Source organism: Peromyscus californicus, unplaced genomic scaffold (assembly GCF_007827085.1).
Source record: "Peromyscus californicus insignis strain IS unplaced genomic scaffold, ASM782708v3 Scaffold_10__1_contigs__length_136768540, whole genome shotgun sequence".
Lineage (NCBI taxonomy): Eukaryota > Metazoa > Chordata > Mammalia > Rodentia > Cricetidae > Peromyscus > Peromyscus californicus.
Genome location: NW_026294391.1, coordinates 55,196,868 through 55,211,434, shown reverse-complemented (window position 1 = coordinate 55,211,434; position 14,567 = coordinate 55,196,868). Strand labels below are relative to the sequence as shown.

Genomic DNA, 14,567 nt, shown 5'->3' with positions numbered 1-14,567 from the left:
CCTTCCCCAAGAACTTGCCTTTCGAGGGACCCACATTATCTACGGCTGGAACAAGGAGCTCCAGAAGTTAGCTAACAAAAGGCAAAAAAGCATCTGGGCCTGACATTCCTCCTCCTTCCCTTGTGACTGTCCTGCCCTTATGTCCCCGCTGCTATCCTTATACCTGGCTCCAGAGGTCCCGTGCTCCCATTCCAATCTGCAGTCCCCAAAATAGATTTTTTAAATTTCAATATAGATGGACGGCCAGAGATGGTAGAGGGGGTGAATATGAGCAAAGTACAATAGTAGCATGCAAGCATAGAAATATTATAATGACACTCATTATTTTGTACATTAAAATTAAAAAAGATAAAAAGAAGGTCAAGGTTTGAGCTTCTTGGTACCCCCTTCCTTTTTCTCCCGTGCTCCAGCTTTGGAAGTATTAAGGTGTCATCTTTCCAAGACTCATTGCCTCCTCCTCTGCATCCCCACAAGGTACCCAGCTACTTTGCCATCTTTACATCTGCAGGTATCATCTCCGGGCAGTCTCTTGGGAAGGCAGGAGGGACCCGCAGATGCTCCTTGGTATTCTTCCAAGAGCTGTTTGCAATGCAGAATGAGAGCAAGCGAGCAAGGGAGAGCAGTCTCTTTTCAGTAAGGTGTTTCTCAGCCCTAACTAGAGAAGTTCAAGGAGCAGAAATTCCGAGGCCAGAGCCTGGATAAAAGACCAGCGCTCTGAAGTACGGACCAACACCAGAGACCCAGTGAAATGGTAGCTACAACTTTAGGGTAAAAACTTTACCCCCACCGCTCCCAGACAAGCATCATTCTCCCCGGTCCTCTTTTCCCACTGCACCACTCACCTCGACACCACCTGAAGTCTTCTCTATGCCTTGGGCTGCCCACCTCCAGTCCCCAGAAAATAAATGTCCCCCTTTCATTCCAAGAAGGAGAAAGCAAGAGAAAACCCAGACAGCAAGGATACGGACGGCGCAGGCAGGGACTGCAACCCTTAGAGTGGGTGTGGGCGCTGGTAGTGCAGCCCGAGTCAGGGTTTGAAAATAGCCCTGGGTGATTCATTACTCTCTCCTCCCAGGATTACTGGGTGCTCTGAGTGAGACCCAAGCAAACTAGGACACCAGTACTTTGGCTGAACGTCACGTCTAAGTACAATTTCTGGGGTCCCCAGAGTGAGAAACAGTGTCTGGAGGAAAAGTTCCATCCCTCCTCACATTCAATTTCATAGCTGTCTCCCCTACATTAGTTTTCCAGCTAATCTAGCTGCATAATCATCCTAAGACTCACCAACTGCCCAGCTCCAGTCGCCCCAAGTGTCTCGGAGACCATCTTTCTTTACTTACCAGTTAGGAGACTGGGCCCAGGAATTAAGTTAGTCAATGTCAGATCAGAAGAGATCGGGCCCTTCTGATACTGAAATCTAGCTGCCAATTGAGGTACCGTTGAAAACACTTGACACTCACGAAAGCATGACTCGCTAAGGTCACATGAACTGGCGGAACCCCGGTTTCCTGCGTGGTAATTCAGTGCTGAACTTGAGCAAGTATTTATTGGAAGAGAAACGGAGAGAATCCTAGACTACCCAAGTTAGAGCTCCCCCAAACTTCCATGTAATAGCTTTTCATCTGAGCTTTTCTAATCTAAACTTATGCGGGACTTCATAGCAAACTAAGTCCCAGAAAGATGAGCTTTATCCAATAATATTTGTTAACTTACTCAACGCCGCTACTTCGAACACAGCACACTTCCAGGCGTTGTTCAGGTGGGAAAGGCAATGAGGCAGGGGCCGATGGGAAAGTCCAAGTAGCAGAAGCCTTCCTGGAAATGCCCCCCGAAATAGGAGGGCAAAGTGGGCAAGTCCCCCACTGAGTCCCCAGGAAGGCCGCGGCGCCAGTCAGGCCTGGGGGTCCTCAGGCCGCCAGACAGGCCCATGTGCGGGGCTCCGATGGGAGAGTGCAGCCGGCGCGCTCAAGAGTCCCCAGTTTCTATAACTCTGAACCCCAGCCCCTGAGCAACCGCAGCGCGGTTACTTTCCTTCCTGCCTCCCGTGTCCTCAGCCCAGCCGAACTGCCATGAGACCGGCCGGGCCAGAGAGCCAAGGAGGCTAGGCGGGCCACCGGAGTCCATGGCCCCCGTCCGTCTGAGTGTCCCCCTGCCGTCGCCCCAACTCTTACTTGGCAGCCGCGTCCACACAGAGGCAAAGGGACGGGAGGCGAGAGCGGACAGGACTGCTCGATGAGGACACGCGTGAAGCCAGGGGTAACGGTGCCGGCCAGAACAGCAGCTGCAGCAGCTGCTTAGCCGTTGTCAACCGGTCTGGTCTCCGCTCGCTGCGCAGGTGGGGAGGGAGGGAGCGTCTGCGAGTAGACCGCAAAGGGGCTCCGCCCACCTACAGGTCCCTAGACCAATGAGGGCTCAGTCCCCCCCCCCACAGTCTCCCCAGAAAGCAGCCCAAATAGGGTGGGCGGGGCTCTGCCAGCCAGCTCCACTAATGCCCTCAGGTCACACTGCTGGAGCCTGGAGGCACAAGCCCAGGGTCCAAGCCAGAGCTTGAAGGAGCAGAGCTTGAAGGAGCGAGTTGGCCAGGCACACAGACTTATATTTATTGAGTTCTGAATGTGTCTGGCACTTGCATAAAGGCTTCAAACATAAATACCGTGTGCACGAGAGGGTTTAAGTGACGTGGCCAGGATAATTTACAGTAAGTCCAGAAGACTGCTTCAGTGAGATGCACAATTAGTAGAGACAACGAAGTGAGAAGGGAAGAAACCTCAATATGACCGGGAAGTGGTCATTCCTACCTTATGCAGGCACCAGGGTTCTGCAACCTCCCCAATATCATCCTCGGCCCCCTGCAAGTCCAAACTTTACTTCCATGTAGAAACACATGCGGAACTTAGGGCACCAAAATTAATTATGGCAGGAGAGAGCTTCCAGGAGTGCCGAAACCAAATACCCCCAGAAAGCTTATTCAAATTCAGTAAGAAACAGTGTTTAAGAATTGGTTTCTTCCTTGCCTTGCCCGTGAAGTTTCCGACAGAAGTTGACAACCTTAATTTCACTGTGGAATTGAGGATTCCTATTTAGCCAGGGCTAGGAGTACCCAAGCTCTCAGGGAACTGCAACTCTGTTTACAATGACAGAAACTAAAGAGAGGTGACTTATTCTGGGCCACTCAGCAAATCCACGGCAAGCCAATACTTGCACACTGGTATTTTCTCCATACCTGATAGATGAGCGGAATGGAGCTAAGGTCATTAGACTACAGGAACTGCATCCATCTCACTGGATTGCTGGCATATCCAACAGAGCAGTTTGCTCAAGGTCATTTTAGGCAATGACTGAAGCAGGCATCCTGCCTTCAGTCTACTAGACCAAACACATTTCCCCACCTTCCTTTTGGCTAGCCCTCATGAGAACCAAAGGAGTCACAACGAAGCAAGGCAACCCTTAGTGTGTGCTCTCCCCTGGTGTGTGTTCTCCCCTGGTGTGTGCTCGCCCCTGGTGTATGCTCTCCCCTGGTGTGTGCTCTCTGCTCTTCTCAACAGAAGGGCTGCAACTGGCATTTTGTGACAATTTTTTCCAAGTGAGCCATGTCCCCACAGATCATAAATGTGGTTGCAGCCTATCCACCTGAACTCACTCCCCAAGCCAAAATCCTATTAGGAGGCTAGAATCCTTCTGATGGCAGGGCTGTATATAATATTGTAAGCACGCTTTAGGGTCTGAATTGAAGCCAAATGTGTATTGCTTGTACACGATCGTAGAAAGGAGTTAAAAGTGGGAAACCTACCATGGTTCAATCCCTAAGGACAGGAAACCATGTAAGAGCTGAGTTCATCTGCCTCGTGGAGCTGAGTACAATGGTTTCCCAGTAATGTTCACTAGTAGGTGAAGAAATGTTAAAAGAAACTTAGGGATAGCCATGAAGAAATTATAAGCACACAAATAATGAGAACTCTAATTTAGCACTTAGTAAATACTACATTTTAGACCGTCTCTATTTGTAGCCTAGGTTGCCCTCAAAGTCATATTGTTCTTGCTTCAGCTTTCTAAACGCTAGGATTATATTTGTGCCATCACCAATAATTTAGTAGATTGTTCTGACTGGATTAAGATAGTTTGGGTTCTGAAATACCAGTGTGTGTGTGTGTGTGTGTGTGTGTGTGTGTGTGTGTGTGTGTGTGCACGCGCGCGCGCGCGCATGTCTGTAGTGTGTGTGAGTGAGTGTATACAAGTGTGCACATATGTGTGGAGATAGAAAAAAACCTTCAGTGCCATTCTTCAGGTGTTGCCTACTGCTTTTATTTTCACACAGGGTCTTTCAGTGGCCTGGGCCTGGCTGGCTAGACTAGACCTGCTACCTAGCAAGCCCCAGGAATCCACCTGTCTCCACTTCCCCAGTGCTGGGATTATAAACCCACTACCACACACAGCAGTTTTTATATGGGTTCTGGAATAGAACTCTGGTCCTCGGGCTTGTTACCAACCACGCCATCACTCCAGCCCTTCTTTGTTTTTTGTTTTTTGTTTTTAAGCAATAAAACCAGAAACTGCAAAGGGTCAAAGTACAAAACACACCAAAAAAGTAAAACAGCATGAAAAACTACAAAACTTAGAAAATGCTATAAATAATAGAATGCCAGTTCCACAGTGCCTGACATGCTTGATGAAAACATTTTTTGGTTGCAACACACTCTGTCTTGAGAAGTCCACACCCACGTCTTCGGTATGTCCTGTCCTTTTTCTTTAAGTGCCTCTCTCTTCCTTAATGCCTGCACGTCAAAACATTTTTCTTAATAAACACTAACTTTGATTTGAAAACAAACAATTTTGATGAATGAGTGAACACAATAATTTAAGAAAGCTTTAGTCCTACCATTTATAAATGCATAGTCATGCTACTTTGAAATAGCTCAAGGGTCATTTCTTTGTGTCTTAAAACAAAAAACAAAAACAAAAACAAAACAAACAAAAAAAAAACCTCTCTCTCTTTTATCTTGAGAACTTCAGAAAGACAAGCGTGTCCAGCCTCTTTGCAGGGGACAAGCTAGTTCAACAGCACCTTCAACAGTACCAGCCTCTTTCTTCTCCCTGCCTCAGCCCACCCTGCACTAGATGGATAGTCTCTAATTGTGCCTGGAAAGGATGGGGGCAATCGTGCCTTTTCATCGGAATCTTTCCGGAATGCAACAGGATCCGCTCCGGAAATAAGCAGAGCGTGCAGGTCCTGGCTCCCTCTTTTTCCACAAAACCCACTCTTACCTGGGTGTTCTGTCGTCCCTCATTGCTACTCTGGATGCCAGCACAGTCATCAGGCAGGGAACGGGTGATGAATGAAGCAAGCTGGTGGCTAGCAAAACTCAAAATTCAACACCCCGGACCATGTGCGTGCATGCTTACGTGTGTGTGTGTGTGTGTGTGTGTGTGTGTGTGTGTGTGTGTGTGTGTGTGTGTGTTTAGGTCTGAAGCCTGAGGCTTCCTTTATTCTGCCACTACCACAGGTGAGCTTTTTCATAGAACAGGGAGTGCAATGAACTCTGAAGGCAGGTGTTCAGTGTACAAAGCCCGAATCTAACCGTGACTGTCTGCATCGTTTTCCTCGCCTGTGAAATAAATGCACATGAAAATCACGGTGCTGTGAACTTACATGGCTGCTGAGCAGATGCATTGGGATCATAAACGCTTAAATAGTTACTGAAACTAAATCCTAGGTATGGACAAAGCCACTGAGCCGTGGTGGAGAGCATCCTGGCTCAGGAAGTAGGAGAGGTGCTACTTGTACCACTTTCTGGCAATGCCACCCAGAACAAGTCACCATGACATTGCAATTACCAGTATTTTCACCGATAAAACAGAAGCAGGGTGTGCTAGCCGGTGGGCAAAGCAGAGACAATGGATGTGAGAGTATCCTGTAAAGGCTGCCCACGGGCAGCAGAACAGCACTCAAGGAGCCAAATTCTCCTGACCCACAGTGGTAGTGTTTTTTTTTTTCTCTAGGCTACAGAGAGAGTACCTCTAGATTCAATCACCCAGAGTCTTCCTCTAAGACCCCTGGATCCTAATAAGGGCTGAGATGAGAATACACTCTCCCCTCCTCTCTCTCTTACACACACACACACACACACACACACACACACACACACACACACACACATACACACACACTGCCTGAAATGGGCGCTCATCTGGCTGTTGCAGGCAGACTCATGGCCCCACTCTGCACCAGATGCGACAAGATGGACCCGAGGAAGGCACCAGACAGAGCCTTACACGATTCTTTTACACAGAGTCTCTGAACACCCACTGGCAAAAGGTTGCAGGGAACTCACCGTGGGAAATGGATCCTTAAGGGGGAAATGGGTTATACTCCAACCTGCTACACCCAGCACATAACTCTCACACGGGGCCTTCCACACATTCCTGCAAGCCCTATTCAGGCCCACAAGAAAAACCTAGTTCTTGTTGGGCTTGAGGACCCCCACCAAGCCTCATGCAAGGGGCCTATTGCTCATGCTGGCACAACATGAAACAGTCATGCTTCATATAGAAAAGTATCACAGAGGCACGGGTCTGAAAACTGAATCCTGGGAAGACAAATACCCCTGTAGGCTCATGGCCCATGACTGTGCTCATCTACCACCTTAGAGCACCCTGGCAGTAGGAGCTCCATGCTGACCAAGAACTCATTTCCTCAACTGCCAGTGCCAAGCAGCTTGTGGCCACCTCCTGGCACCCGAGCTAGGCACTGGAGGCAGAGAGCCAGCCTTTCTTCATGTACCCATGAGATCTCATCCCCACAACAAATGCAAGGCCTGTCAGACTGCCAGCCCCCCTGATTCCACCCAGTGAACCCCCACACCACAGCAGTGGGACAGGTCCCATTCTACACCAAGATTCACCCTGGCCTGGCCTCACTGGCCCATCTCAAGGGAGCCAGAGGATTGCTGCTGTGGGTAGATTGAGCGTACACATACTTCTACCTCCTAAGAGACTGCCACCTACCCCACACCAACAGGTGGGTTGCCCTGGACAGAGCTCTTGGTGCTTGGTGAACCTGGCACAGGTACATAGAACAGGATGTCCACCCAGACACCACACCCACTCCTGCCCTGCCCCTGTGCAGAAGGGAGATAAACAAAGACAGGTCTACGTCTAACACTTCCCCCTCAACACACCATCAAAGTCCTGATCTGGCCCTCAGACAGCACTGAGGTTGTCTATACACTATTATCAACCTTGCCTTTCTGGATCTGCCATATCACTGTGAGGAGGCAGGGGTCAGCCCTGACACAGAGAATGCCTAATCCAAACAGGTGGGTAGCCTGAGGCCAGGTCCCAGAGGTCATGGAAGGAGGGATAACAAGACTCAAAGGTGGCTTTATATCTCCGGATCAACAGATCACCCCAGGAAATTGGTTCCTATCACACACACACACACACACACACACACACACACACACACACACACACACACACACATATCCATCCATCCATCCATGCACCAAGACATCTGGACCAGAGGCCAGGATACTGTAACTGTGACCTTATCCTGCTTCTTTTGTGAGACTTGACAGACTTCCCTTGCTGGCTCTGGACATTAATGTCCCCATATTTTCTGTCAAAGTCTGTCTGAGGATCTCAGAGAGCCCTGTAATTTGGCAGTTTAAATTCCATGATAAATCTAGAGCAAGAAACCCAACACAGTTGCCCATTTCCTCCCTATAATTTGGATGGGAACAAGAAGAACATCTAGGGAAAAATGGGAAGAAGTGACTGGAAATTTTACATGCTCACAGAGAGATTGTTCAGCTTCTAAAGGTTTGAAACGCCAGACACCTTAGCATACTCCTGGGGGTTCCAAAGAGAGCTTGGGATGGAGTTTTGCGGCAACAAATGCCAGGTAAAAAGGTGCTGTCAGGGTGGCGGGAGCCGTGGTATGCCTCTGAGACACTGGATGAGAAGGAGAGAGACTAACCATTTGAACTTACAGAGGATGTAGGGAGCTACTATCTAGATGCTAAGATTCAGAGATAGGGAGTCCAAAAAGAGAAAGGAAGGATGAAAAGACAGGCCGACAAGGGGCTGGTGAGGGGAAAAACATCATTGAGGCTTAGTCATAAAGAGGGACAGGAAGGCAGGTAGGAGAGTGGACAGCTTGATGCCAGAGACAGTCTCGGAGGAAGAGATGGTAAAGGACATACTCTTTACAAATGCCATCCATGTGTCTGTAGCCAGATTGTTGAAGCTGGCAGCAGAGTCCCTAGGGACCAAGGTTGATGTACAGTCCAGAGGAGAGGATAGGGCCTCTGTGGGACTAAGCAAGAGCTGGTTAGGAATTGGAAGAGACAGACATGAAGAGTGGAAGGTCTGAAAAAGGAACTCTCAGTAAGGGCTACAGCTCTAGATCAAAGGGGCCCAAGGCTGGAAAATGAAAGTGCAACCAGAACTAAGCCGAACTCGAATTGCCAGAGCCTGTGGGGAAGAAATCTGGCACCGACTCTCAATCCAGGTCTGTTGGCCTCTGCACACTGGGTTTCCAGCACCGTGAGTCCCACCAGGTGCCCTCCAGACCCTAGAGCATCCACATCCTAGGCTTCGGGAGCCAAAGGCAGGTCCCCAGCTCTGTGCCTCAGTCATGTGTTGGTGGGCACCTAGATTGCACCTGGTGGCTCCCGAGCCCTGCCAGAGTGCAGGAGGAGTTCTGGAGCCCCGGTGGGTGCACCAGACTGAGCTCCCAGTGGAAACCTTTGAGGGTGGCCAGTGGAGAGGGAAGGGCTGCCAAGACAACATGGCTGTGGCTGCCCCGCCCACTGGCCCACTGGTGAAGACTGGAAAGTTCCATACTCCCACTTTGCTCAGGACTTCCCCCTTCTCTAGCTACTGGGCCTTCTTTGGATGACTCTACCACTCAGCCTCCCCACGGCCATTGGACCAGCTCTCCTGATGGGTCTTTTGTGTCTGATCTCCTATTTAAGAAGTGTTTCACTACCACTGCCCCCCGCTCCACCCTGCTGTCTTATGCCTAAGTGAGGCAGTGGGGGGTCTCATTAGTCATGAATCAGTCCTTCCACTTCTCAAATGTGTCTCAGATTTCACCAGCCCAGTGAGTGGCATGAAGAGACTTTGTGCAGCGACCAGATGGAGAGAGGAATGGTGGTGATTCCCGTCATCTCGGTTAAACTCTCCGACTCAGCTTCCTCCACCCACTTGCACCCCACTTTAACACGGGTTGCTCAGCGTGCTGTGAAGCCATTAATATCAACAAAGACATCTTGGAATCCTGTAACCAAGAATCTCCTGGAGTGGAGGCAATCCTTATAGACTCCCTTATGCTACTAATGGAAAACTAAGGACTAATACTACAAATGATTTGGCCCGTCCTTTAGCAGAGACAATTATCTCTATGTTGCAGGACTATCTGAGGTCTGAAAAACTTTGAACATGGCATCTGGGACAGAGTCCAGGCTCCATAATGAAAGATCAGCTTTTCCAGGCCTCTCTCTAAGGCAAATGGCTGCCATTTGCTACGCCACAAGCAAATTTGTTTTCTTGTACAGAGACGGTGGCAGGCCCACCTTGGCTGTTTTCAAGTAAGTAAAGACAGATGATTGCCAGCACTCAGACTTGGTCACTTCCACTCCAGTTCTCTTGATAGCTAGTCAAGGGGCCAAGATTCTCATTCTGGCTCTGTGAGAATCATGACATGACCTGGGCCCTGATACGAGCCTCAACTTCCTTGTTTGTAAAATAAGGATAGTAACCCCACGACACAAAAGGGATAATCAACACAGCTTGTCAACAGAGCATTGTTTGGACCTCTTATCATTTACAAAGCATGTTCCAGATTCCCATTGTAGTGTAGGTCACACACACACACATATCCCAGATCCACACCTTGCCCTTTAACTTAGGGGAGTCCACTCTATTTGTGAGTGTAGGCTAGCCAGAGAGTTTGCAGTGGATGTTTGCTGAGATCTGTGTTATCTCTTTAGGCACTGGGAGTGAGGGGGCGACATTTTGATTTCTTCTCCCTGGGGTAATGGAGGCACACAATAGGCCCTGACAAAATATTTAAACGATCAAATGAGTGTGTTTTACATGTGGGGGTGAGGATTTGCTCAAAGTCACACAGTGAGTCTACTTCAGAACTAAGATAAACTGACTCTGTGCCACCTTCCACCCAGCCATTCTACATCACAGAATTCTTTCTGTGCCTCTTCCAAATGATCATAAGTCACCGAGGAGCCCATTCTCCTCTCTTCCTACCTTCTGGCCTGTCCTCAAACATATCCTGGACTAGGCCACTTCGTTCAAGCCCAAGAGTCTCTTTTCTGCTCTCTGCTTGGGCGAGTGTGGAACACAGCCCCTGTGGCAGCAACTGAGGAGGAAGGGCGGCAGCAGTTATTTCCTAGCCTGCGAAGGCGGGCGCCTCCCCCCCTTCCCCCCCCCCCCACCCCGTCTGTCCCTCCCCTACTTCCCGAGTTCTGCTGCTGCCACAGGCCAGAACCGTGAAAGGAAAGGACTCCAAAGCCTGCTTTGAAACCCAGAACTTGGAGCTAGAAAGACCACAGAGGCCACTTATTTCCACAGCCTCCCCACTGAAGGACTGCCAGCTCTTGCAGCCAGAGAGTGTCTTACCTAGACCCTCAGAGTGTCAAAGGACCATGTCCCTGTACAGAACGGACACCTAGCCAACAATGTTGCTGTGCAAAAAAAAAAAAAAAAAAAAAAAAAAAAAAAACAAAAAAAAAAAAAAACAGATAAAAAGATTTGTGTTGTTATTTGAAGACAGGATCTTTATATGAATCCTAGGCTGGCCTTGAATGCACAGCAATTCTCCTGCCTCAATCTTCTGAGTGCTAGCATTACAGGTGGGTACTACCACGCCTGGCAAGGAAAGAGTTAATAAAAGCCAACGTATATCCAGCACTTGCTCTGTGCTAGTCATTGTTTGAGTGCATTTAAAGTAATATTTAACGTTTACAAAGACACTCTCGATAGTTTTATTATTTATCATCCTCGCCGTTGCCTCCACTTTACCCGTGAAGAAACACGCAGAAGACTGTCACAGATGTGAACGTGCTGAGCACGCACGGCCTGTAAGTAGCAGCGCAGAGGTTGAAGCTGGATTGCTCTTTTCACCTACGTTAATGGTGAGGCTCACACTTGGAGTCGCGCTCATTTACCCCCTAGGGGCTGAGGGAAAGAATGCTGAAGATGTAACCTGAAGCTTTGGTTCAAGCAGGGAATGTCTTTGAAGTCCCTGCTCTTATCTGAAACATCCTTGGGAATGTTCCAGGTGACTCCAGTCCGTGTCCCCATTAGTGTTTTCTTCTGTAAGCCTTTAAGTTGGTTTGGCATCAGAGGAAGGTGGCTAACTGTGGTCTCACGGATTCCTACACTCCCATACCACTGCTTTGTATCCCAGGAATTCCAGACACCGGGGGGTAGGATCTGCCCTCACTCAGTCAAAATAGCTAACATTTGTGGAGTGCTTATGGTAGGAGCCAAAATTCTGAGCACCTTTGTCATGCAATTTTTGTAATTCACATAATACCTGCTTGTTTGTTTACTTGCTTGTTTTTGAGATAGCATCTCTCACCTTTCAGCTGGAGCTGGTTACACTCACTGTGTAACCCAGACTTAACCTCTAACACATGACAACCGTCCTGCCTCGATCTTTGAAGTTCTGGGTTTACAGAGGTGAGCCTCCATACCTGGGTCTACTGGTGATTTTATCATCAACTCCAAAGAAGTCAAAGTATTCCCGCTGCCTCCATTTTCAGATGAGAAAACCGCAGCACAGTGAACTTGCCTAATTTGCCCAATGTCACAATTTGGACTGTCAATGCACTATACATTCTGGCTTTCAGGGCACACGAGAGCTTTCCTTTACCCTTTTCCTTCCACCACTTCTCCCGCAGACAATTGCATGATAATTGACAAGCATGAAACATTCCATTCGGGTGGGCAGATCCTTGAAAATGGAGATGCAGCTTCTTTTCCCTACCCCAACTCTCTTCAGGTCAATGCTAAGACCAGGGCTAGGTGGCCTACACGACTGTTCTTCATTCATGCTTGGCAACTAGTTCAGGCTTCTCATCTGTTGCCTACTGGTTACAGCACTAGCTTTTCACACACAGGTCCCCTGCCCCCCTTCATGCACAACCTTGGCGTCAGAAATGCTGCTCACCACCTACAGGGTCGAGTCCATGTTCCTAAATTGGCATTCAAAGTGCTGCCTAAGCTCACACCGCCAACTCAGTTGACCTTCCCAGAACACACTATGCTGTATTAACTCTCCCAGTGTATTTCATGTGCCCTTATCTCTCCCATGAATGTTCGTCTGATTTCCTTCCTATACCAGAAACATTTACATGGTAATTCCAAGGTGTCTGAAGCCCTGCAGGTGCTATTATCATCCCATTTTACAGGGGAAGAAACTGAGGCACAATGATGCTGAAGTATTTGCCCTGTCTACTGCATCTGGAAAAGTCTCACATATCTCTTAAGTATCCCCTGTAGAGAGAGAGTGTAAATCATTCCCTCTCTTTTTAAAAACTGTGCACGCATGCATGCGTGTGAGCGTGCGTGCGTGCGTGCGTGTGTGTGTGTGTGTGTGTGTGTGAGAGAGAGAGAGAGAAAGAGAGAGAGAGAGAGAGAGAGAGAGAGAGAGAGAGAGAGAGAGAGAGAGAGAGCCTGCATGAGTATATGTGTACCACATATGTGCAGGAGCCCACAGAGGCCAGAAGAGACTGTCTGTCCCTCTGAAATTGTAGTTACAGGTTGTGAGCTGCCATGTGGGTGCCAGGAACTGAACCCTTGCCTTCTGCAAAAGTGGTAAGCTATCTTAACCACTGAGCCATCTCTCTAGCCCCACCATTCCCTTTCTTGATGACTCCACAGCTCAGCTACATTAAAGGTGATTGTAAATTGAAGTTAATTGTCTATATGTCTTTCTGTCCAATAAGAGTGCATTTACTTAGAGCTGGAGAGATGGCTTAGTGGTTAAGAGAACTGGCTGCTCTTCCAGAGGATCTGGGTTCAATTCTCAGCCACCACATGACAGCATATGACAGTCTGTAACTCCAGTTCCAGGGGACCTGGCACCCTCACACAGACCTACATGTAAGCAAAACACCAACGCACATAAAATAATAAATAGATAGATAGATAGATAGATAGATAGAGAAAAGAGAAAAGAAAAACTGCTCATCTTTTTAAAAAGGAGTGACTTTTCTGGGGGGCAGAGACTGCATTTTATTACTTCTAGAATATTCGTTGCTCGGGCAGGGCTTTGGCACAGAGCTGGTCCTTAGAGAACATTTGTGAAAGGCTTGAATGAGTAGTGATTGAAGGACTGCCTGGGCAGGTAAGTACCACGCCTGCAAGCAGCCATTACCAAACCAAATGATGGCTGAGAGCCCTGAGACGTTCTTTCCCCAATGTTTGGAACAAAGGGGCATGAAAATGCCTCAATAACCAAGCAGGAGTTGCAATCTCAGGGCCAGAAAGGAAAACAACAACAAGCCTGTGATTGCACCAAAGCAAACACCGTAGTCTCAATGTCCCTCCAGCTGAGGAGGCATCTAGCTAGTCACAAAAGCCAGCAGTTCTGGGCCTGGCCTGCTCTGGAAACAGCCTGCTTCTCTGCCTTCCTCCCACAGGCCCCATGGTTGCTTCCGCACAGTCCAGTTCATATGGAAAAGGTTGAAAGGCTGCCGAGTCACCCCGGGAATTGCGGTTTGTTGTTTTTGGTCCAAAACACTATGCTTCAGCGGTGAACTCACTCTGTCCTCTCCTGGCTGGCCAAATGCACTTGTGGAAAAGTAAAGGGGGAGTTTGGGTGCAACTCTGGGCTTCAGTCCTGGCTGTGCCACACAGTAGTTATATAACCTTTGGCAAGTTACTAAACCTAGGTTTCTTCACCCAGAAAGTGGATTCCCCCTGACCCCGGGTGGTATAGGCCTTGAGAGAATGGGTAGGCAGAGCACTTTGTGAACGGAAAATAACCTGACACGGACGGATTGTAGGATTAGTATTCCTTCCAGTGGTGTGCCACACCTTTCCAAAGGTGAGTCTCAGGCCTTCTTCATCCTTGCCTGGAATGTCTGTGGCCCAATTGTAGACACTCAGTAGCTTGCCCTGTCTTAAGTAAAACAAAAGGAGGATTCCTAAGCTTTTGCAGTCAAACCTTAGATCAGAGGTTCTCAACCTGTGAGTCACGACCCCTCTGAGGGTGGGGGGAAGAGTGTCACGTATCAGATATCCTGCATCTGAGGTATCTACATTACAATTCATAACAGTAGCAAAATTACAGTTATGAAGTAGCAATGAAAATAATTTTATGGTGGGGTAACCACAGCATGAGGAACTGTATTCAAGGGTGGCAGCTTTAGGAAGGTTGAGAATCTCTGCCTTAGAAAGTTATTGGATAGGCAGCCAATGGGCATATGAGTATTAGTGTTTTTTCCCAGAGCTGGAGAAAGTGGCCTCTAAGGACTGCAACTCTCAAGAAGCCTGGGATGCAGACACCAGCTTCAACAGATATGTCATGTCACTACTCT

At 48.5% G+C, this 14,567-nt stretch overlaps 1 protein-coding gene across 8 annotated transcripts in view; it reads right to left on the bottom strand.

Moving 5' to 3' along the window:
* The window catches only part of Stard8 (StAR related lipid transfer domain containing 8), a 78,794-nt gene that overhangs the window by 31,806 nt on the left and 32,421 nt on the right, over window positions 1-14,567 (bottom strand). Inside the window, exon 1 of one of the 8 annotated variants that reach the window (XM_052733331.1) lies at window positions 2,172-2,336. The exons of 2 other annotated variants lie outside the window; for them this stretch is intronic. Coding sequence is in view for 1 of the 6 variants with exons in the window: in XM_052733294.1 (XP_052589254.1) it covers window positions 843-920 (78 nt within the window). In the remaining 5 variants the exon portion in view is untranslated. Of the gene's footprint in view, window positions 1-842; window positions 989-1,713; window positions 1,860-2,171; window positions 2,337-14,567 lie in introns of those variants that run through there. 5 more of the 8 variants (XM_052733359.1, XM_052733350.1, XM_052733341.1 and 2 more) reach the window with 5 other exon arrangements.